Consider the following 22,927-nt stretch of genomic DNA (forward strand, 5'->3'; position numbering starts at 1 on the left):
AGGTCCCAACACCAATCCCTGAGGGACACTAGTCGTTACTGGTCTCCACAGAATCATACACTGGTTTGGGTTGGAAAGGACCTTTAAGATCATCTAATTCCAACCCTCTGCCATGGGCAGAGATGCCTTACCCTAAAACAAGTCTCCCAAGGCTCTGTCCAACCTGGCCTTGAACACTGCCAGGGATGGAGCATTCATAGCTTCCTTGGGCAACCTGTTCCTGTGCCTCAGCACCCTCACAGTAAAGAACATGCTACGTATCTGCTGAGGAATATAATGTTTCTGTGTTGTGAACAACTCTTTACCCTGGCAGAACTTCATGAAGAGTACTCTGGAGGAGCAGTGCCCATCATGTGCTCTGCCATTCCATTCTTCCTTTTTTGTTGATGCCTTCTTAGGGAGACAGATTTGATTGTCTCCTTTGGATTGCTGGAAAACAGTTATTCTCAACCATCATTATGAAACCAACGTATGTCAAGGTTTCTTTATTCTTCTCCTTCATCACAGAATAGCTACGTCACAGGGATAGCAATCTAACTTAATTTTCACAAATAAAATATGTGATTTCTCATTTCTCAGCTTGTGTATATTCCAATTATGTCAGGGATATCAGGTAATGTAATATTTTGAACTCTGTTAGATAACTAAGAGCAAAGAGCACGTTAGCTCCAGCTGCCACTGGGCTGGTTCATGCTGCCTCGACAGAGAAATTGTACGAAGATATTCAATACTGAAAGTACTGGCAGAGAATAACAGATGGTGTTAACCAAAAATGTTTGCAGTTGATTCTTTCTTTCTTTCTTTCTTTCTTTTTCTCTTTCTTTCTTTCTTTCTTTTTCTCTTTCTTTCTTTTTCTCTTTCTTTCTTTTTCTCTTTCTTTCTTTTTCTCTTTCTTTCTTTTTCTCTTTCTTTCTTTTTCTCTTTCTTTCTTTTTCTCTTTCTTTCTTTCTTTCTTTCAGTAATGTTTTGTAAGGCACTCTTCATCTGCTAATTTACTCTGTATCTTGAGTCTTCATGAGATTGGAAGTGTTGTTCTGAATACATGCAGGTGGCTTAGCAGTAAGATCTTTGTCAGGTCATCTACAATAATCTGTGCTGTTTTCCTTCGGTGTGTGACTATACATTCCTAAAGCATTAGGCTTTTTTGTTATTTTTTTTAAGTAGTCTTTTATTTGGAGTCCTCATTCATAGAATTTCTATTGGGTTTTTTTTTTTCTCTTCATGTATGCTGCAATCATTTTAATTTCTATTTTATGTCTTTTGACAGGCCTATGAGTAGCATATGTAGATATTTCTTAGTACTTTGTCAGGTTACAAGCCCACAGGATTTATAACAGAAACAAAGGTGATCCTTGGAGACAGGACAACTGTTGAGCTTTAAAAGAAAGTGACAATTGGAATTGATTTTACTAAATAATTTCAGGTTATGGCAATTCTGTAGGGACTATAACTTCTGCCAAATAAACTTTAGTCATCTATGTGAAAGAAGTTATTTTATTCCAGTTTTCCAATATAATGTTCTAAAATAATTAGGTATCACAATCAGTATTAGTAGGATGCTTTTAAAATAAAAGCTGCACCAGCCTTTCAACTGATCCCTTCAGAAAGAAGTTGCAATGTTCATGAAAACTCTTGTATTCCTTATAAATATTCTATTCCAGTGCAGGCAATCTGGCACAATGTCCTAATGAGTACTTAATATATCAAATTGGATAACTTAATTTAACTGTTATTTTTAAATACAGCCAAGCTGTGCATAGTGATAGGGTAGCTATGTGACATAACCAAGTATAAATCACAGAATCACAGAGTGGTTTGTCTTGGGAGGGACCTTAAAGCTCATCTAGTTCCAATCCCCTGTCACAGGCAGGGACACCTTCCACTAGACCACGTTGCTTAAAGACCCATCCAACCAGGCCTTGAACACTGCCAGGGGTGGGGCAGCCACAGCTTCTCTGGGCAACCTGTGCCAGTGTCTCACCACCCTTTCTTTAAAAAACCCTCTTCCTAATATCTAATCTAAATCTCCCCTCTTTCAGGTTAAAGACATTCCCTCTTGTCCTGTCGCTACATGCCCTTGTAAAAAGTCCCTCTCCAGATTTCTTGTAGGCCCCTTTAGGCACTGGAAGGCTGCTATAAGGTCTCCCTGGAGCCTTCACTTCTCCAGGCTGAAAAAGCCCAGCTCTCTCAGCCTGTCTTCGTAGCAGAGGTGCTCCAGCCCCCTTAATCATCCTCATGGCCTCCTCTGGGCTTGTTCCAACAGGTCCAAGTTCAGGTCCCCAGAGCTGAACGCAGTATTGCAGGTGAGGTCTCACGAGAGCAGAGTAAAGGGGCAAGATCACCTCCTTCACCCAGCGGGTCACACTCCTTTTGATACAGCCCAGGTTATGGTTGGCTTTCTGGGCTGCAAGCGCACACTGAAGCCGGCTTGTATTAGCTTTTTGTCAGCCAACACAGTTGATGCAGTAATATACCCGTCGTCTGTAACTGGTGTTAGAAATGGTGGGTAAATTCCCATACTTTGTCTCCTATATACTCTTATTTGCTACACCATGTGGTACAGAACATACTTTCCTTTTCTAGTTAAAACTATCCTGTTTCAAAGAAATTGTGCAAATGGATCTTTACTTAGGGTCCTTGTAGTATGAGATGGCAAGTTAGTAATAGTGGCAGTGATTTTTTTCCACTCAAGAAGAGAGTGTGGAGTTCTATCTCATTTGGTCGTTTGGTTTGTAACATCAGGTGTTTAGAGATCTGATTATTGTAATTTGTGATTCCTTTCGGTCTTCAGAACTGTCTAGTGTATTTGGCTTCATTTTAGTAGTCAAAATACAACGAACCTACTGAACTTTGCCATCTCAGGCTGGACAGGTCATGAAGTCTTCTGTATTTACTTTCATAAAGAATGCCATTTTAGCATGTGAACCAAGTAAAGTGAGTAGAAGCTCTGGAGTTTGCTGTGTGTTTGTGTCTGCTGCTCCTTTAGTTCTGTCCTTCCAGGTACATGGTAAGCTATTACACTGGGGGAGAAAAGTCAAAGGAAAGTTTTGTCAAGTCTAATGTATATACTTTAAATAACATTGATTGGCTGGAAGGGTGCAAATTGTGGAATAGGAAGCCTTTTATAATACAGAGGGGTTTTTTTGATTGCCAGTTTTACCTTACAGTTATATAAGGACCACGTTAGAATACTCTATAGGAGTGATACATACAAACCACTGTTTTTCCATTAAATAGCAGAAAGATGTAGGAGTATGAACTGATAACTGCACCTGAAAAATAAGGAATTTAAAAACTGTGCACACGTTAGAGGTTCTTACTAGCATAACTTTTAGTCGTCTTTAGAGTAGGTCATTCTGCCCTCACTTTCATCTGTGTAATACCTTGTAAAAATTATGCAAAGATAACTGAGGACAGACTTTTGCCATCAGCCTGGGGAGAAAAGGGTTGATTTTGGATACCTTGCTTCAAGACCTTTTGAAGGTTTTTTAATACAACTGAATAAAAGTGATAGCTGTCTTTTGTCATTAGTGTGTACAGCAGCAGTCAGCACTTTGTATTACTTTTAACTGTATCCTTTTGACCAATTATATAGCAAAAAAAAAAAAAAAGGTGGGTTTTTTTTTTCCCTACCAAATAAATGACTGATTTTCATAGGATGAATCCATCACAGAGTTTCAGAGAAAAGGATTGATTTCTTAATATAAAATATTTAGTGTCACATGAATCAAACTAGCTGGTATTTGAAACTTTAATATCAAGGAAGTTTTGTTTGGGTTTTTTAATCAAAACATCATACTTTTAGTGTAAAATCAGCATTTGTATGTATCCATATAGCCAGTTACTGGTAGTTTCAAGCTTCACAGTAAACTGCTGTGAACGTGTGTTCTTTGGAAAGGCTAGTATTGAGTGGTAACCACAGTAACAGTCAGAGCTTCTCTAGATGCTTGTGCATATTCAATTGTATGAGCAAGACTGTAGCACTATGTGTTTGTACGCATACCGAGTATAACGCAAGTGCTAGTTACTCAACGTAAAAGAGGAGTTTCTTTTAGCAGAAGTGTATCTATGCAGCAAGTAGTTAACGTTTTGCAGTGTTTATTATTCCTATCTGACAAGTCAGCAGAAGAATAATTATAATTTGTGATGTTCTCTAACAGATTTTTGCTGTTACTCAAAGTTGATGACACTGGTGGCTAGCTTTGTAGGCAAATTTGTAAACTTGCTTCACTGTAGGAAATAAAACTAACTCTAGGAATTACTGATCTGTTGGATCACTGAAGATGTTATCTGACCTAAGTAGGTAAAGAAAGTATTAGTTTTGGCCACTTCTACGAAGATTTTAGTATAAGACAGTATTTTGTTCACTGCAGTGTTGTAAGACCTATCGAACAAATTTTAAAGAGATGAGAACAGAGGACAAAATCAGCATATCTAAACCTGTTAGATAAAGTGAGAAGAGCCCAAACATAATACTGATTTACTTTGATATTTGTAATTATTATATACATTTTGATAGGAGGTGCATAATGCCTTCTATAGAAACACAGTATGTAATTTTTATCAGCAAAGGAGAGAAAACAACAATCCACAGATTGATCTTGTCATAACTTTAACTCATATTGAATTGTTTTGAATGTGTGGGTTTTTTTCCCTGTCTTGTTGATGATTCATGTTGCATAAAGCTTCTGGAGGAACAGAATGCTGTATAGTATTTCGCTGTTGGATTAGAATTCATGTATTCAGTGTGCTGTGATTCAAATATGTTTAAAAAATTAAAATATTATAGTATTGTAAGTACAGGATTTTCTAATTATTCTTTCACCAGTGTAAAGAAGTTTAAGTGACTGCTCTACTTGATCACCATGGTGGACACTGAAAACCAGCTCTATCCCCTTACTCCTTTGGAGGAGGATGATATAGGCAGCCCTTTATCTGGAGAGTTCCTACAAGATATGGAGAACATTCAAGACCTCTCTCAGTCTCTAGGTGATGATAGTTCTGGAGCTTTGAGTTTAACAGAGTTCCAGTCACTGGGAAATGGTCCAGGATCTGATGGATCTGTCATAACAGGTATGAGTGTTTTGGTTTACCTTAAAACTTTATTTTATAAATACATATAGTATTACACAGTGACAGAAATTAAAAACCTTTTAAATGCAATAATTGTTGTTTATGACTAAGTGACATTAGAAATATACAAGCTGATTATAGCACAGTTGTAAAATATGTAAGGCTGAAGTTAGCTTAATAGGCAAATGCCATGGGAAAACTACTGTAAAGTCACTGTTTTAAATTGTTATTAGTATCAACACCTTTTTCAATACAACTTGTAAAAATCACTGTCGAAGAAGTTACTATGGATTGTAGTCATATGGGAAATCACTAACATTGAACTAAAGGAATTCCTCATTTTTTTTAAGTTTCTTCAAACCACATATATTCAAAAAGTGTTGTGAAATGTTTGCCAAAAATCTGACCACTAAAAGGTCCCCCAGAATTCCCATGTATTTTGGTGTACTGATGTCCTGAACATGCTGTTTTCTCCCCTTTCTAAAGAGGAATATTGTTCAGCTAATGACTTCTACCCTGGTTCAAGTACCAGTCTCAAAGTGCTAATACAGTACATAGTCTTTAGTCAAAAGATCTTAGTGAGAGCCTTTGAGAGATCAAAATGGAAATCATTGAAGTGGCATAGGATACTGCAATAATGTCAGTAAGGTATTCCTTTTGAAACTGTGGGTTTGCAAATCATTTAGCAGTTTATGATTAACTTTCTGGTTTCTTACTTTAAATCAATTCACAGGCTGATTACTATTTTACCTTACAAAAACTGCACTAGCGCATTTGAGGTGTACCTCTGTGCTGAAGTGGTTGAAAGGAATAGTGTGAGTTTTAAAGGGAGCAGGAAGAGCTGCCTCTGGGCACTATTGCCCAAAGAAATGTTTGTAGAGCAATGATCTGGGTCCCTTTTGGTTATAGACCTCCACGTTGGAGAAGTACCTTCTAGACTAAAGGTTATTATAACGTAGTTTATAACGTAGTCCTTCTGAGACATGAGGCTTCTAAATTATTTGTGTGTATGTGTGTACAAGCTTATAGTGTCACCTTCTAATTTGAGTATTCAGTGTACATTGCAAAACATTTTAGTTTTGCTGTTAGAGAAGATGTAAAGTGTAAATTTTCAAGGCTCAAATTCCATAAAGCAAGTAAAAAGAAATTAAAATCGTGCTTTAAAAAAAATCTTGGGTTTTAGGCTGTTCTTGATGACTCTGATGCCTGTGGGCTTGGCAGTGCTGGCAGTGCAAACTGAGTTCTATGCCAAGGTTTTTTTCCAACATAATACTTGCTGACCTACATTCATGAGTGTTTCTTAATCTTTCTTTTAAAATAACACACCCATTAATTTGCTGAAGTCATGTGGTGCAAGATGCAAGATGGAAGATAAAAGAAATTCTGGCCTTAGAAAATATTTTCCTTGAGCAAGGTGGAAAAATTAATTGAAATAATTAAAGTTGGAATGTGTTAGGTTTTTAGCATGTTCATCTAGTAGTAAAATGTGTGGAGAGGTTTTTTCATTGTACAACAATTCAGAAATGCTTTTTCCATTATAATCAAAACATAAAATACCTGAGCAAGACTTTTAATGCTAGATTGTCTTGGAAGCAGACATTTGTGTTAGCTTCCTTTTAATATCTGTTCAGCCTTTCTACTGATGTGCATGAGCATGCTTTCACTTTCAGAAAATCTCATTAGAAAGAGAAGTAGTCTAACTGCTTTTAGATTTAGTTAGTTTAGATTAGCATTTAAAACTATGAGTAGCTCTTCAAAAGTCAGGGGGACCTTAAGTGTATCTTAAGTGTAACTCACCATGAGCTAGGAATGTGTTTCCTGTCATGCCATAGCAATAGATCTGATGCTCCACAGTAAGGCACAAGAGATGGAAGATGTAATGGCAAGTTGAGATGTTAATAACCTTCCTGGAAAGTGTGATTGACAGGTTGAATGGATATTGCAATACAAACTTGAAGGCATGGGGGTTCTATTTCACTGCGTTGGGTTTTTTTGTTTGATTTTTGTTTTGGGTTGGTTTTTTTTGTTTCATTTGTTTGGTGGGGTTTGTTTTGTTTTGTTTTTTATATATATTGTGTCTACTGCTCATGGCAACCCGTACATAGAATCAGAGAATGGTTTGGGTTGGAAGGGACCTTAAGCTCATCTAATTCCACCCCCCTGCCATGGGCAGGGACCAGGTTGCTCCAAGCCCCGTCCAGCCTGGCCTTGAACACTGTCAGGGATGGGGCAGCCACAACCTCTCTGGGCATGCTGAATACTGCTTTTTGGTTTCACATTCATGCTATTTGTGAAGATGGTATACGTATACTTTAATGGTTAAGAAAATTTCCTTGATTTAAATGAAATACTGATTTGGGGGTAGGGGGGCGTTGTTACTTATTTTAAGTTGTGGAATAAAAAAAAAAAACATGTTCACATCAAATTGAGAAACATTTGAAAAATTCCAAATAAAAAATGGAATGTAAGAAACTCCAGAATACCTTGATTTTCTCTTATTTTGTGTGGCATGTATTTATGGAATCCCAAAGGACCATTATCAGCCTTCTAGTTCTTGTTATCAGAGTTACTTTAGTAAGGCTTTTTGTTTGTTGACATTGTATGTCTCATCAAAATTAGCAAGGCGCATCCTGTGTTTTGTGTCTGTTTGCACTGTTAATATAAATATGAATTATTTTCAAATACTTATGGCCAAATTATACTATCACTTAATGACTATTAACTCATTATTGTTTTTTAGAATAAGCTGCTTTTCTTTTTAATGTGGTTTTAGTATAGAAATGGTATCAATTTTGATAGTATAGTATTTATGAAGTGTTCCTTTTTCTTTTAGACACCCTTTCACCAGCATCCAGTCCTTCATCCATTAATTTTGCCACAGCTCCAGGTAGCATAGATGAATCACCCAGTGGAGCATTAAACATTGAATGTAGAATTTGTGGGGATAAAGCCTCAGGCTACCATTACGGAGTACATGCTTGTGAAGGTTGTAAGGTACAGTCATAATTTTCTTTTTAAGAACCTAAATCATGTTGCTTTATTTACAGGGTTATATGAAGATAAACATTTGTTACATAAACGTTTAATTAATATAATTCTAGCCATTAAAAATATTTAAATAATAAACATACTGGCGATCTTTTCTCTGAAATAAATTGTTCAGATACGTAACTGGATACCATAACTCAATACCAGACCTTCATCAAGCAGGGGCAATTCACAATGATAGTTTTAATGCTGATTTTCTACATATAGATAGTTAATCACTAAAACAACTTAAAACACTAAACTGTGATCAAAAATAAAAGCCTAATTGCTCCACTAGTGTTTTATTTGTGTTGGGAGTATGGCTGTGAGAAGCATGCCAGTTTGCTAGGTTTCCATTAAACCAGTAACAAATACTGAATTTCTCATCTCCACCACATTCTGCCTGAATCACTTAGTATTGTACCTGCTGTAGTTTTGGGGCCAGTGCATGTCTATGGGGCAAGTTAATGTTATCATCAGTGTATAATTTTTGGGGTCATATGGCCCATGAATTAGAAGATTCTTTTCTTTGTCCTTCTAATGTTTTAGTTTTCCATTTTTTTCTAAATTCTAATGCAAGGTTAGAGAAATAATTGTATATGTGTACATTTTTCTTTTATGCACAATGTCAGGATATGATAATTCCAATAAAAATCTTATGGAATAATGCTACAATACCTATGAGAGATGGGGGGCCACTTCATAGTCAGTTGTGTCCCACAGTGTTGGCATGTCATCTAACACAAAATGGTGCAGTGTTGCTAAATTTGCTAACCCTATAATTTTGTAGTATGAGACTAACCTTACGTTACAGTACCAAGACATCATGGTAAGATGTTGACTTATAGGCTCTTCTGTAATGCTTCTTTTTTTTGTGTCCTTGGCTTTTTCTATGCGCTGTGCTGTGTTGTTGTACCCCTCATGTTTGCTGGATGAAGAAAAGATGTGTTAAATCTGTGTGTCTGTGTGATGTATACATATGAAAGATGAAGATTATTTCTGACAGAGCATGCTGAGAGAATGTGTACAAACACAATATGTGACTGTTTTGCTTAATACTTAAGAACAAATCTACCCAGGTACTCTGTGCTCTTGGTCCTCTCCCAAGAAAGAGGGCTGGGAGTTACTCCTTCGTTTTGTGTTTTCCATTCTGTACATACCTTCGTACCTACCACTTCCTACACAGATTCTTAGCTTTGGACAGGATATATTTTGTGTATTGTTTTGCTAGTGACATCAATAAAAGAAAGGAAAAAAAAATCACCTGTATAACTGAAGCTTAGTAATCAACTTTCTTTAACATTATATATTCTTTTCTCAAACTTTTTATAGGGTTTTTTTAGAAGAACAATTCGTTTAAAACTCATCTATGATAAATGTGATCGCAACTGCAAAATTCAGAAAAAAAATCGTAATAAGTGCCAATACTGTCGTTTTCAAAAGTGCCTTTCAGTTGGAATGTCACATAATGGTAGGTAAGAGTGCCCTTAATAATTTGTTTGGTCCTACCCAGAGTCTGCTTCTGGAAGCAGGCACTTGGATAGCATTTTTACTTGTACATCGAAGTTGAACCTCAAATTTTTACAGTCTGGATCATGGTGGGGGACACCAGTTTTCCTAATGAGTAGTTAATGTAATTGATACTCAGCTGCCAAATTCACTATGAGCTTTACACTCAATTGTGGTGCATGTCTATTTGTCCATGTGAATGTTCATTTAGTTGCTTTCTTCATCCAGAACTTTGGCACCATTACTCCCATTGAAACAAGTTTTAATACTGGAAGAATTCTGATCAAAGGCATTGTAGATGAGTAGGAGAACAACTAGCTCATTGTGGGAGGGAGTGACGTAGGATAGTAATCTGTAGAAAACCAGACTTCATTATTTTTCAGGTTACAGTGCAACAGCTCTTGGGCAGACGGTTCAGGGAGTTGGGGGGGAGGGCAAAGATCTGTGCTGACTGTGGAACAGAAATCTGGTAGGTTGGTTGTTATATGGAATGGTAAAAATTCAGAGGGTTTAGATATTCAGTTTAAAAATTATGTTATTGTGTTAATGATTTAAGATATGGCTCATAAGCCTGTGGCTTACAGGCCAGTTTCAACCCGCAAGGTAGTTTTATGCACAGTATGTAGCTTGCGAAGCAACTTTGGTAAAGAGGGAGAGGCCCAGCCATGAGAAAACACATTTTGTTCAGGCACATGACAGTAGTTTACTTTTCCTACCTAGGTCTGATAGTGTCAAGGCCGACCCTGAGAGCAGGTGCAATTTGGGAATGGGTAGGTGAAAATGCTGGGTGAAAAGCTGTGGGTTAGGAGACGAACTTCCTAAGGAGAATACGCAGTCAAGATAGCTAGGTGGGGATGTGGTTGGGGAAGCTGCCTATGACATGTTAGTCTAGAGTCCTAGAATGACATTGGGAGAGTTGACTTTCTGGCTCTGGGGAAGTCTGCCTTCCTTGTGGTGAGCCTTGACTGAGATTACCATCCACTGGGAGAGAGCTGATAGTCTCTGCAAGACTGGTGGTAACCTTCCTGAAGCACCAGGCTTGGGAAGAATATGCCAGCCAACAAAGTAACACCCCAAGGGCAGGAGTTGAGCAGGGAACTGTGCTGGTTGCTAGGGCTTAACATTCAGTTGAAGCTGTAAATTTCAGTTTAGAGCAGATATTCTTCCACTTTTCCAGTAGACCCATGGCCAGATTCCAAACAGGCCTTTGATGTTGGGCTTCCATTGAAGTCCAAAATCATATTTCAGATCATGCCTAGAGTCACCTCCTTATGTCATGAGACATCTCGTGTCAGGAGAAAATTCCTTGGGCATGTTGAAGGGCTAATTCTGCCTATGATCTGAATTGCTCAGTCTAAGCAGTGAGGTTCTGTCCTCTCACTGGTTAGATGCTGAAACGTGATAAGAGTAACCAGCTATATCAGCCATTCTAAAACCTCGCACACCATCAGAGGGTAAGGTCTCTTTTAAAATAGAACTGGTTTAGTTTTTGACTGAAACTGAAGAAGGATGTTGACATGCCTGTTTTATTGTTAAATGGCAAGATCACTTGCCTGAGAACTGGGACACCTCCATACGCAGTGGTGTTGCAAACTCACATCTCCTTCTCAGAAGAATATTCTAACAACTAGATTGGGTACTGAAACTCTGTTCTCATCCTCTTCAGTTGTGAAGGGCTAATTTATTGAAGAAAAAGAAGCATAAAATGCTGAGTCTAGGAGGAGGTTTTTTTGACTATAGCCTTTAAGCATAAATCGTAGTCCCTGGTCTGTTTTATTCTCACTAGACAGTACAGATATGTTGAACTGAAAATTCAGTGCATAAAGAACTAAATGCCCCAGCAGGCTCAGGATCAGCAATGGGGATTTGGGCCCAACCCTGTTGCAGTGTCCCCTGTGGAGTAACCCTCCAGGCAGCTCTCCAGCTGGCATGTGCGCTCTCTGCCAAACTCCTGATAGGAGTTTATTCAGTTTTTAGAATTCCCAAGGTGTACTTGGGTTTCCTGTTGAGAGTTGTAGAACACAGTAAGGAGAAAAAAAAAAAAAATGCAACTACTTAGGTAATGTAGAAGGAAAAGGGCATGCGTTCTAGCTCATTGCAGATACCACTTTGTGTTTTGAAACATCTGATTACCTTCAGGTTAGCATTTTGTCTCAATACTTAGTCTCTGACTGTGTTGGAAAGGATGAGATTTTTTCACTTGTGAATTTATCATAATAAAAATACTGCCTCTACCTCAGTTTTTCTACTCACAAAGTCATACTGCTCTAACCAGCAATGTTAAAAGATACAGGTTTCTGTATAACTAACATTTGTTTTATAATTGTGTCTTCCCATCAGCAATACGTTTTGGACGAATGCCAAGGTCTGAGAAGGCCAAGTTGAAGGCAGAAATTCTGACAGGTGAAAATTATGTAGAAGATTCAGAAATGGCAGATCTTAAATCACTTGCCAAAAGAATTCATGATGCTTACCTGAAAAACTTCAATATGAACAAGGTTAAAGCCAGAATCATCCTTGCAGGGAAAACTAGTAACAATCCAGTAAGTACTTTTGCTGTAACTTTAAAGTAAAGCTGTCAGGTATGTAAGATGATTATAATAATTTGTTCAACTCTTAAGCAAATCTACTAGAAAATAAACATCATGTTAATATAGACAATAAATATGCAAAAAGAATACCTGTAGTAGATCTGGTTGCTTTTAGCCACTATCAGAATAATAGGAAACTGAAGGAAAATCAGGTGATTAACTTGTAAATGGAAGCTTATAATCTTAAATTTCCACAAGGAAAGAGAATTAGTTCTTAATTAAAAGGAAAAAGTGACATCTGAATGTGAATACCTCTTGGTATAGGGGGGGTAAATAGTTCAAAAATAATTTCCTATTTGACAGTGGAAAAATAGATACGTTTTTCTGCCACAAATGCCAGGATAAATACTGTTATCTTTTAAGGTGTACAGGTGCTCTGTATGACTTTTGTTTTAATCACAACAATATTAATGGCAGGAGGGAAAAGAACACTTGAGAGTGTAATTCTTTGTTTACAGTTCTGGCCATTTCCTCACCTGGCCTTCCTGGTCTTTACCTTGAAAGGGAGAAGCAAGCAAGGTTGTGAAGACACGTGTGCTGTAGAGGCTATTTTTCTTTCAGGATAATTTAGCCAAGGTCTACTTAATGCTATCACTTGCTTTTTGTTGTGTAGCTCATGAGATTGTATAACCATTCTAAGGACTGACTTGTTTCACTTTATGCATATTGTTTTAAATTCTGTTGGGATTTATGTTAATTATATGTAGAAGATCAGTCTCTTATTTTACCAACAATTTTAATTTCACTAAAAATTTGCAGGGAAGAGGCTTTACATATGCCATAATAAAAAAAACATGTAACTGTGGGGATAAGTGTTAAAAAATTGTAAGCAAGCTGTCTTTTAAATTATGGAATTTGGCATATTATAGTCTAGGCTAGCCAAGAATACAGGCTTCTACATTAAAAGAGAGACTTATGAGTAATCCCAGTCTTTTTCATTGGATTAAAGAGATGTATAAAATTAAGCACAGGCTTAAAATTTTTGGGGTACAAGCTCACATAAACCTACAGTAAATACCATGCTTTAACACTTTACCAAATAGGTATCTACATAAAGTTCTTTTCAAGCTTGTTACTACATGCGAGAATCATAAGTTACAATATGTATTGTACATGCAAGGGATTGCAGATCATGGCATCCTAATCGTTGTGTTTCTATTTATGCCATCAAGGCTCTTGGATTATAGTCATCCAGTCAACTAGCTAGAGTGGCTTGCATGTGTCTTGGTGAATTTAAATGTAAAAATTAATGAGGAATAAGACCTAGTATGTTATCAACAGGCTGGTTTCTCATTCTTCAATATGCAGGGAAGAGAAGAGGGTTTTAAAGCTATTTTGTCTCTTGGGAAAACAAACATTTTAATTTTCTTTTGACTTTTTAACATAAAATTAGAAAGAAAGATTTGTTGTTAGTAATCCACCTGCTTCTGAGAAGTGCGTTAACAGCTAATTTAGTGAATCCTAATTCGTGTCACCACTATAATTCATCTGGGAATGAACTAGCATTTTTCATCATGGCAAGGTATCATTTTTAAATTTAGCTTCTAAGTCCTTGGCCATACCTATTTTCTGCATAGTGAAATGATGATAAATCGCAAAAAAGATTTACAAGATAGCCTACATCTTTTAAGGGGTTTAGAAATGTGTTCATTGCTTTGCCACTTTCCATTCATATCCACATGCACACAGAAATTTCTGTTCTGAGTGACAGTAAGTATAGAAGTGAGATGGAAAATACAGCTGCCATAAGCATTTAAAAGTGGACAACTGTGGGAAACGATCATGTTTGACAGTTTTCTAAGTGAAATAAGTGAATTCTGTGAGTTTCTAACAGAACACCTGGTGTTCCTCATGATACTTAATCTGAGATGAGCAGAACAGCACAGGGAAGGTGCTTTGCTTAGCATGTACAGAACTAGATTTATTTTCAACTGCCATGACTTTAGTGGGCCAGGGAGCATTGGGTTTTCTTGTTTTCCTTTAGTTCATTGCCCTCTTCAGATACATACCAAAACATTTTTGAATTCTGATTGTTCTTAAGAACATCTGAATACTTTTTCTTATATGATGTTTTAAGAGACTGGCTCATCAGTCTGTAATGAACATACCTCTTTAAGCTACGGGGGTTATGGAAAAGACCATGACCAAGACTGAAATTTTGTGTTGTCAGACATTCGAGTGGGATTTTGGGTTTAGAGATGACTTAGCACTAACTGTAGCTAGAAAGATGGGTTGAATTTCTATGGTAGATCAGCTGGGATATGGTCTATGAAAATCTGGTAATAAAACACAAGAGTAGCAGAAGATTCATGTTCTTATGCAAATATTCCATCCTATATTTAAATTACTGTCTGTATTCCCCCTAGGATACTTCAGGAAAGCATCATGATGTGCTTCAAGTGTAGTTAGTTTAGGAATCGATAGGAGTGTAGGCAGAATAACCTGGACTTCTGGAGAAGGTAATACAAGTCTTTTATGAACCTTCTGGGACTTGCTCTGATATGGATATATGCATACTAAGCACAGTACTTCTGGATCTTCAGTAAAACTACTACATACAACTAGACTAAAGATATGTCATACATATTTACATTTCACTATTTGCATTGTTGTTTGCAGAGCAGACTTATTCTTAGATATTGCAGTTTGTAATTCTGTAATACTTGGTACCTCTATGCAGAAATATGTGAGAACTCATGGTTTATTGATAGTTGAAGACCGATCAGCATGAAAGTTAAAGATTATCAAAATTCCTATTCTTTAGGAAACCAATGATTAATAACCATTATTTTGAAACTGAACTAGTTTTGTTTTTCCTCTGTAGCCATTTGTTATACATGATATGGATACCTTGTGTATGGCAGAGAAAACCCTGGTGGCAAAATTGGTGGCCAATGGTATTCAGAACAAGGAAGCAGAGGTTCGAATCTTCCACTGCTGCCAGTGTACATCTGTAGAGACAGTCACTGAACTTACTGAATTTGCCAAATCTATACCTGGCTTCTCCAGTCTCGACTTGAATGATCAAGTGACACTGTTAAAATATGGAGTTTATGAAGCCATATTTGCCATGTTAGCATCTGTGATGAACAAGGATGGGATGCTAGTCGCCTATGGAAATGGTTTTATAACCCGGGAGTTCCTGAAAAGCCTGAGAAAGCCATTCTGTGATATAATGGAGCCAAAATTTGATTTTGCAATGAAATTCAATGCACTGGAATTGGATGATAGTGATATATCCCTTTTTGTTGCTGCCATCATTTGCTGTGGAGGTAAGCATTGCGTCTTTGTTCTTTAAGGCAGTGAATTTTAATATTCCCGTGAATCAATAATTTTAATGGAAAAGTTTATATATTTCTTGAAGATTCAGTTCTACTGCTAACAATGTCATTCTCCTGTTTAGCATGTTTCATGGAAGATAATGTGTAACTGTTAATAGTCTTGATGCTGTATTTGCCTTTGCAGAATTGTAGATGTGCTTGGAATTACTGTTTAGCCTTACTTGGAGAGGGGTCTAGTTACTCTGTTATTAAAAGTGAGATGTGAAGAGTGTTGGTGCTTTTTTGTTTGGGGTTTGAAAGATTAATTTTTAGTCATGGAATGTTTGGGGTGGAAGGGACCTTAAAGCTCATCCAGTTCCAACCCCCTGCCGTGGGCAGGGACAACATCCACTAGACCAGGTTGTTCAAAGTCCTGTCCAGCCTGGCCTTGAACACTGCCAGGGATGGGGCACCCACAGCTTCTCTGGGCAACCTGTGCCAGGGTCTCATCACCCTCTCTGTTAAAAAAAAAAAAAATAAAAATCAAACCCTTTTTCTAACATCTAATCTAAATCTGCCCTCTGTGAGTTTAAAGCCATTCTTCCTTGTCCTGTCACTACATGCCCTTGTAAAGTCCCTCTCCAGATTTCTTGTAGGTCCCCTTTAGGCACTGGAAGGCAGCACTAAGGTCTCCCTGGAGCCTTCACTTCTCCAGGCTGAAAAAGCCCATCTCTTTCAGCCTGTCTTCATAGCAGAGGTGCTCCAGCCCCCTTATCATCCTCATGGCCTCCTCTGGGCTTGTTCCAACAGGTCCAAGTTCAGGTCCCTAGAGCTGAACGCAGTATTGCAGGTGAGGTCTCACGAGAGCAGAGTAGAGGGGCAAGATCACCTCCTTCACCCAGCGGGTCACACTCCTTTTGATACAGCCCAGGTTATGGTTGGCTTTCTGGGCTGCAAGCGCACACTGAAGGCAGCTCATGTTCAGGTTCTCATCAGCCAACACCCCCAAGTCCTTCTCTACAGAGCTGCTCTCAATCCAGTCTCTGCCCAGTCTGTATTTATGTTTAGGATTACCCCAACCCAGGTGTAGGACTTTGTACTTTGCTTTGTTGAACTTCATGAGGTTGGCTCTGGCCACCTCTCAAGTGTGTCAAGGTCCCTCTGGATGGCATCCCTTCCCTCCAGCATGTCAATTGCACCACACAGCTTGGTGTCATAAGCAAACTTGCTGAGGGTACACCAATCCCACTGTTGTTGTTGCCAACAAAGATATTAAACAGAGAAAAAGAAAATAAAAGATGAAGAAAGTTCCAACAACTGCTCCTGCCTGCCTTTTTTGCATTCTGCCAAACTCATACGGTGTTTTGCTGTCCTGGTTGCATCCTCAGCAATTACAAGGAGAGATAAAACCTTTCAGAAGCTTCATATGCTAGTTTAGTCAGCAAGTTCCCATCAAATCTTGAATTACTTTTGGACAATAAGTTGGTATTTTGACATTTTCAGAAGTGAAGAGAGTTCTTCGAAGGCAAAATGTTTTATTGTGCTTTCCCCCTCTATCCTTCTCCTAGGAACTACCTTAAGTTTTCAAGAAACGTATGTAGTCTGTTACCTCAGACTTCTTACAGAGAAGTTTAATCTGGAAAGTGAAAGCATTACAGGACTAAGTAGCTGAAAATGAGATCATATACCAGAAAGAATGAAACATCCTTAATAGGTGCTTCTCTGCGTCCTGTCAATAACTTGTGCTATGACAGTATACGTACAGGAACCAAGAGTGAAAGCCTGCTATTTATGTCTTGCTATATTGCTACCAAACTTTAAGAACTCTCTATAAATAGCCACATGCTTTTTCCATCCTTAATGTTTGAATTCTGTTATCATGCAGAATATAAAACTGGACGCTTCTGCTGGTTTGGGGGGTGAGAGATGGTGGGGGTTTTTTGCTTTTGTGGCATGAGTTGTATGTAGTATGAAATCTCTCCTCAAATAACTGTTGGCATTGACAAAACTTTGGCAAAAGGGGTAAGGAAGACTACTTCTTTGTTTCTTGTCTTTTTCAGATTCATTTTAAGCCTCACTGCCCTCAGTGCATAATGTAAACATACACTGTAGCCTACAATATAGAACTTATAAAGTAGCTTACTTTAAAGAATAATGATAAAATTATGACATGTATTCTTTTGTTTGTGTCGAGAACAGATCGCCCTGGTCTTGTGAATGTAGGACACATTGAAAAAATGCAGGAGAGCATTGTGCATGTACTGAAACTTCATTTGCAAACCAACCATCCTGATGACACCTTCCTCTTTCCGAAACTTCTCCAAAAAATGGCTGATCTCCGACAGCTTGTCACAGAGCACGCTCAGCTTGTTCAGATAATTAAGAAGACTGAATCTGATGCACATTTACACCCTTTACTACAGGAAATCTACAGGGATATGTATTAAGGATTTTTAGTAATTTTTTCCACAATATTTAAAGACAAGAGCAATACTAATAACAGATGGGAGCAAAACTACTTGCACAGTTATCTGCTGTTCACTCAGCCCAGAGCATGAAAAATCTAAATGCTGGGTAGCTGGAGTGTTACACTTCTTTTGGTTTGGGATCTTTTGTCTTCTTTTGAAAGATTTCTGCAGAAAAGTACTGATCATAGTGCTCATGAAGTGTCTTAAAATGGTTCTTTTACTTGGAAATTTTAAGATTGGTAAGGAATACATATTTGTATAATAAATCAGAATGTCAAGTAACAGAAATGAACAAAATTGTATTTCCTCCTGGCTTAGTCATTTTAGAATTAATATAACAAATCCCACAAATTCTCTGCAGGTATATGCACAATCATAAAGGTTATGCACTTTTGGCTAATGGTAGTTACTGAGAACTAACTAACACTTTTCCTTACAGCTGTCAGTTTAAGTGTATGAAATGCTTGGATATTACTGTATATACACATCTAAAAAATTTGAAAGACCTTTGATTCACTACTGCTTTAATTCCATGAAATGCAGTACAGCATCATATAGTATTACATTGGTATACCTTAGGATTAGCCTAGGTGTATCCTAGTAAGGTTACACCTTAGGACTAGCATGTTGAAAAGATGGTTCTTTTATGAAATAGATTAAAGTCCGAACAGTTATCTAAAATACAGCAGAAATGCTCCATTCAGGTGTTTCTTGAAGAGTAAATGTTGCTAAAGTGATGGAACCCTTTTTTCAAAAGTGTTTTAAGGAAATACAAAAGTGTCCCTGAAGAAAAATGGTATCATACCATGTGTATTTTGGAGAACTTGTAATAGCTCAAGCAGTTTTGGCTTTAAAATGCTATTTTGTATTAGCAAGAGTTTTGGAGAGAGTGAAAACTGATCTTAGCCCAGAGAAAAGAATTTCAACTGCACAGCATTCTAGTGCAGTGATAGCTTGCTCTGAAGATTTGATTGTATAGAAAAGGCACCTTCGTTCTGGACAAGTATATTGGCAGTATAGAGATGTTTGGACCTGTTTACTTTTGTGATGAATACAGTGTTTCATTCTTTCTAATTGTCCACTTAGCTGTATTTCTTTCTGTTCTGTCTTAGGCCTTGTCGATAGAAGTATTAGCTAGATTACTTCACCAAATTTTGTTCTTGTCCATACAGCCACAGTGGATAAGGAGACAATATTACCAAGAACAGCATTTGTAGGTGTAGATTGTGCAATTATGAAAGAGACCACAGTTGAGAGTAAGTTTATCACTGAGAGTGAACTCTGATTTTATAATAGTACTTATTGCTGATGCAAAATAAGCCGTAAGAGGAAACTGCTTGACTTTGCCATTTTGCAGGATCTTTTATCAGAGAGTACTTTTATCAGAGAGTACAAAAGTGCTAGCTGCATGCAAGACACTGTGCTATTTATTTTTCTTTTTCTTTTTAATATGGTGACTTCACATTATTTGTTTCATAACACAAAGATCTCAGGAGCCAATCTTAGCATTTTCGCAATAGCTAAGCTTTCAGTGGCACAGGAGAACACTTTGTACTTGTTTTATTGTAGCACATTTGAGGAGTTCAGAATCTTACACCTTTACTAGAAGAATTAAGTAAGATCAGTGAAGTGAGGACATCACACTATGATTCTCATCTGTTTCCCATTTGTTTCTTTACAGGCCCTCTGGCATGGCTAGATGCTGGATAAATTACAGGTTTAAAAGCAACTTGGTATTTATCCAGGCAATGGTCATTATCAGAGGTTTTAGTGTCAGATGTAAATTAATGTAAAATACTAAAGCATAGGCCTCAAATTTGGTGACCATTTAGGTCAGGATAGACCCAATAAAAGCACCTGCACAAAACTTTCTCCCCTTCCCAGCTGCCAGTGGGCAACAGGAAGAAATAGGCTTTACGTTACAGCTGCTTCTAACACAGAGAAGATTGTTGGTCTTACCAGGAAACAGCAGATGAGAAATGGGTTCTCTTTTGTGGTTTACAGCAGTACAAGGTACGCCCTCAGAAATAGCAAGAGGATTTTAGCAGTGATGCTGCTTTATTCTTCCAGTCAGCCGTGTTTCACTAGGGAACTGGGGGTTTAAGTGTAAGACATTGGGCATTGAAATGATTGATATGCAACATTGCTTACTCCAGAAATTGTCAAAGTATCAGCCATTCTGTGATGGCTCTAATACCCAAGTGTTTTATCTTCTAAAAAAATAAGTATTAGCTGATTTCTTCCCCCCCTGCCCCCCTTCCCAGAGCTTAGATATTTGCAAAGAGCAAATCCCAAAGTCATGTTCTGTAGTTTTGGTGTACAAAAGCTTTTCAAGGAAACCAGGCACAGTCACTGTGTACAAAACCTTTTTATCCTGCTCTTGCTCTCAAAAGTGTCTAAACCAGTTTTCTGAAACTTTTAAAAAACATGGAAGATTTAATAATACTTCAATTCTCATCAAAACTGTAAAGAATTGAAAACAGCAAAATGCAGTGGAAGGCATGATGTTTAGCTGTATGAGCAGCTGTTTGTAACAGGTTCCTATTATCAGCATTAGTAAAGGGTGTAATTTGCATTTTTCCTGTTCCAGATCCATTTTGTTTTGTTAGCTGAAAACCAGCAAGCATTTTTGACTAGTTCCTTGGACATTGAAGTTTGATTTCTGTTTTAAATTAAATTGCAGACCTTTAATGGAAAAAAAATAAAAATGGAAAGAACACATCTCTGAATTACAGAAATATGAACAGGATGTTAACATGGCCTAAAATTCTGGATGGATTCCACTGCCCACACTGCTGCTCTGTGCACTTACCTACAGTCTTTTCAAAGAGTGACACAGGGCAGACAATTCACTTAATGGGCGTTAATGGGCAAAACAAGTTCTGAATTTCTACCTTCTACTTTTAATGAAGTATATTTGCCACTTCAGTAGGTGACTGCAGCGGGCTTTTGCCATTTCAGACTGACCCCATTTGTGTTCATTTCTTTGGAATCTGAACTAGGTTGAAATCTAGAGCCTTCAGCATCTCCACCTTGTACAGGTCATCTAATACTTTAAAATACCCATTCTGTGGAGGCAAATAAAGGGATCAGATTTTAGGATTAAGAAAATATTAAAGATTTACTGGCTTGTTAGGTATAGTTTTAGTCTGATTCTTACCAAGGTAACTTTACTATTGTAGCACTGAAGTGCTCTGGTTAGCAACCAAGATAGATACCCACAAACAGCTTAAGACAAGAGACAGCAGATGGTTAGGGAAAAATCCTAGGAAACAATGGTACGACTTAAGTTCTCAACAAAGCTACAGCTTGCTCATTTTTTAGGGTTGTTTTAAGGGGGTTTATTTATTTATTCGGATGCCCTAGGTACTTTGACCAGGGGGAAGAAAAAAAAACCCAAAGGTTTTATGTCCAGTATTAGGGATATCTGATGTTCCTTTTTATGTCCTCTTAGCTATTTTCTTTAAAGGTCTACCATCTTCAGTGTAACAGCACACAACTGCCACTTAACCCAAAAATCAGTTACTTTGTACCTTTTTAAATTTCTTGAATCCCACTTCTATTTTAAACACAAACTGACAGACAATAGGTAAAAACTTGAAGAAATTGAATCTTTCTTTGCATTTAAAGAAATCTTTTTTATTTATTTGTAATTTCCATGTGCCTTTGTGCTTTGGTTCTAGCCAGCTGCTAGGAAGCTGAAGTGTTGCCAAAGAGTGTATTTTTGCCTGATTTCTGGCCTGCACAGATTTAGGAAATACCAGCAGTTGCACTAAGTCCGTTCTCATGAGAGAGCTAGCACAAGTTTGCATATCAAAGAGCTTATAATAAGCATCTAAACATTTGTTTGTTTATTCAAACTGCTAAAAGCTGGGGAGATTTATGTATCATGGGAGCTGGGTCACATACTATTAAATTGAATTTCTGCCTTAATTTCTAATGGAAAGCCTGAAAGACTTATGCACCATACCAGACAAAGCAGTTGGAGATTACACTGTAGCTGCCTGTACTGCGTTTAAAGAGGAACAATTTCAGCCCTGTCTCTCCTTAACAGCATCCCTCTTACTTGGTTGAAAACCTGCAGCTACATTGAACAAATACATTTGCAGCTGTTCTGATACTGCTTAGGGTCTTACAAATAATGGTCCTTCCCTGAAAGCCCTAATCCTTTAGTAAGTGTTGAAATGTAAGGTGTAGCATGGCATCTGGTGCTTGCTAACATCTCAAGTGCTTTCTTGGTAATCCATTGCATATATATTTTTTTTTTTTTTTTTTTAAATTTAGGTTTAATCAGCTTTATTATCCTTCTTTTACTAAAGATTTAAATTATATGTGGGTTTGATCTAAGGTTATTGATACTGTTATGTATTGTGGGATTTATTGTTTAAATTACTGTAATACCATTTCTTCATGTTTCAATTTGTAAAATACAAGAAGATAATTGCAGGGTATAAACTTTCACTAGATTATATTACAGAGGTGCTTTAAGAAAAATATGTAAATTATTTAATTTAAATATATGTTTCATACTTTATCTTCTGAACCCTTTTGTACAGTGAGGAAAGATGTACTTTTATGGGGCAAGGATAATGGGCCTGAAGTCAAAGATAAACTGCTATTTATTCCTGTCTTTATTAATATACCATTTGTGAAGAAGTATCAGAAATTCTGCAACTTATCAGTGTTTGGTATAAACTGTAACAACATTTCAAAATATGTTTTCACATGGAACATAGACTTCCTTTTTTCAATTTAAGTAAAAGTATGTCTAGGTGAGGAAAAGCTGTAATCCCAAAATCGAGTTAGTATTTTTAATGTTTTAAATCAGGTTGACTGATAGGAACGAGAGTTTCTAGCACAAGATGTTGAAATGCCATTATTGGCTTTTCTATAGGAGCGTTCTCTTGATGATTTTAAGTAGAGACGAAGTCAGAATCTGTTTGTAGGGATTCTATGTCCTGTGATTCAGGTGTGACAGTCTGTGCCTACAGCATTCCTG

At 37.3% G+C, this 22,927-nt stretch overlaps 1 protein-coding gene across 1 annotated transcript; it reads left to right on the forward strand.

The window, feature by feature from the left end:
• Positions 1-4,824: 4,824 nt before the first annotated feature.
• On the forward strand, positions 4,825-18,220 carry PPARA (peroxisome proliferator-activated receptor alpha). Its single transcript, XM_010024451.1, has 6 exons — positions 4,825-5,073; positions 7,907-8,067; positions 9,433-9,571; positions 11,950-12,152; positions 15,025-15,472; positions 17,660-18,220. Exons 1-6 carry the CDS (start codon positions 4,866-4,868, stop codon positions 17,905-17,907), a joined length of 1,407 nt encoding a protein of 468 aa, XP_010022753.1. The 5' UTR covers positions 4,825-4,865; the 3' UTR covers positions 17,908-18,220.
• The last annotated feature ends 4,707 nt before the right edge of the window (positions 18,221-22,927 follow it).

The sequence above is a fragment of the Nestor notabilis genome, unplaced genomic scaffold (genome assembly GCF_000696875.1).
Source record: "Nestor notabilis isolate BGI_N333 unplaced genomic scaffold, ASM69687v1 scaffold10331, whole genome shotgun sequence".
Classification (NCBI taxonomy): domain Eukaryota; kingdom Metazoa; phylum Chordata; class Aves; order Psittaciformes; family Psittacidae; genus Nestor; species Nestor notabilis.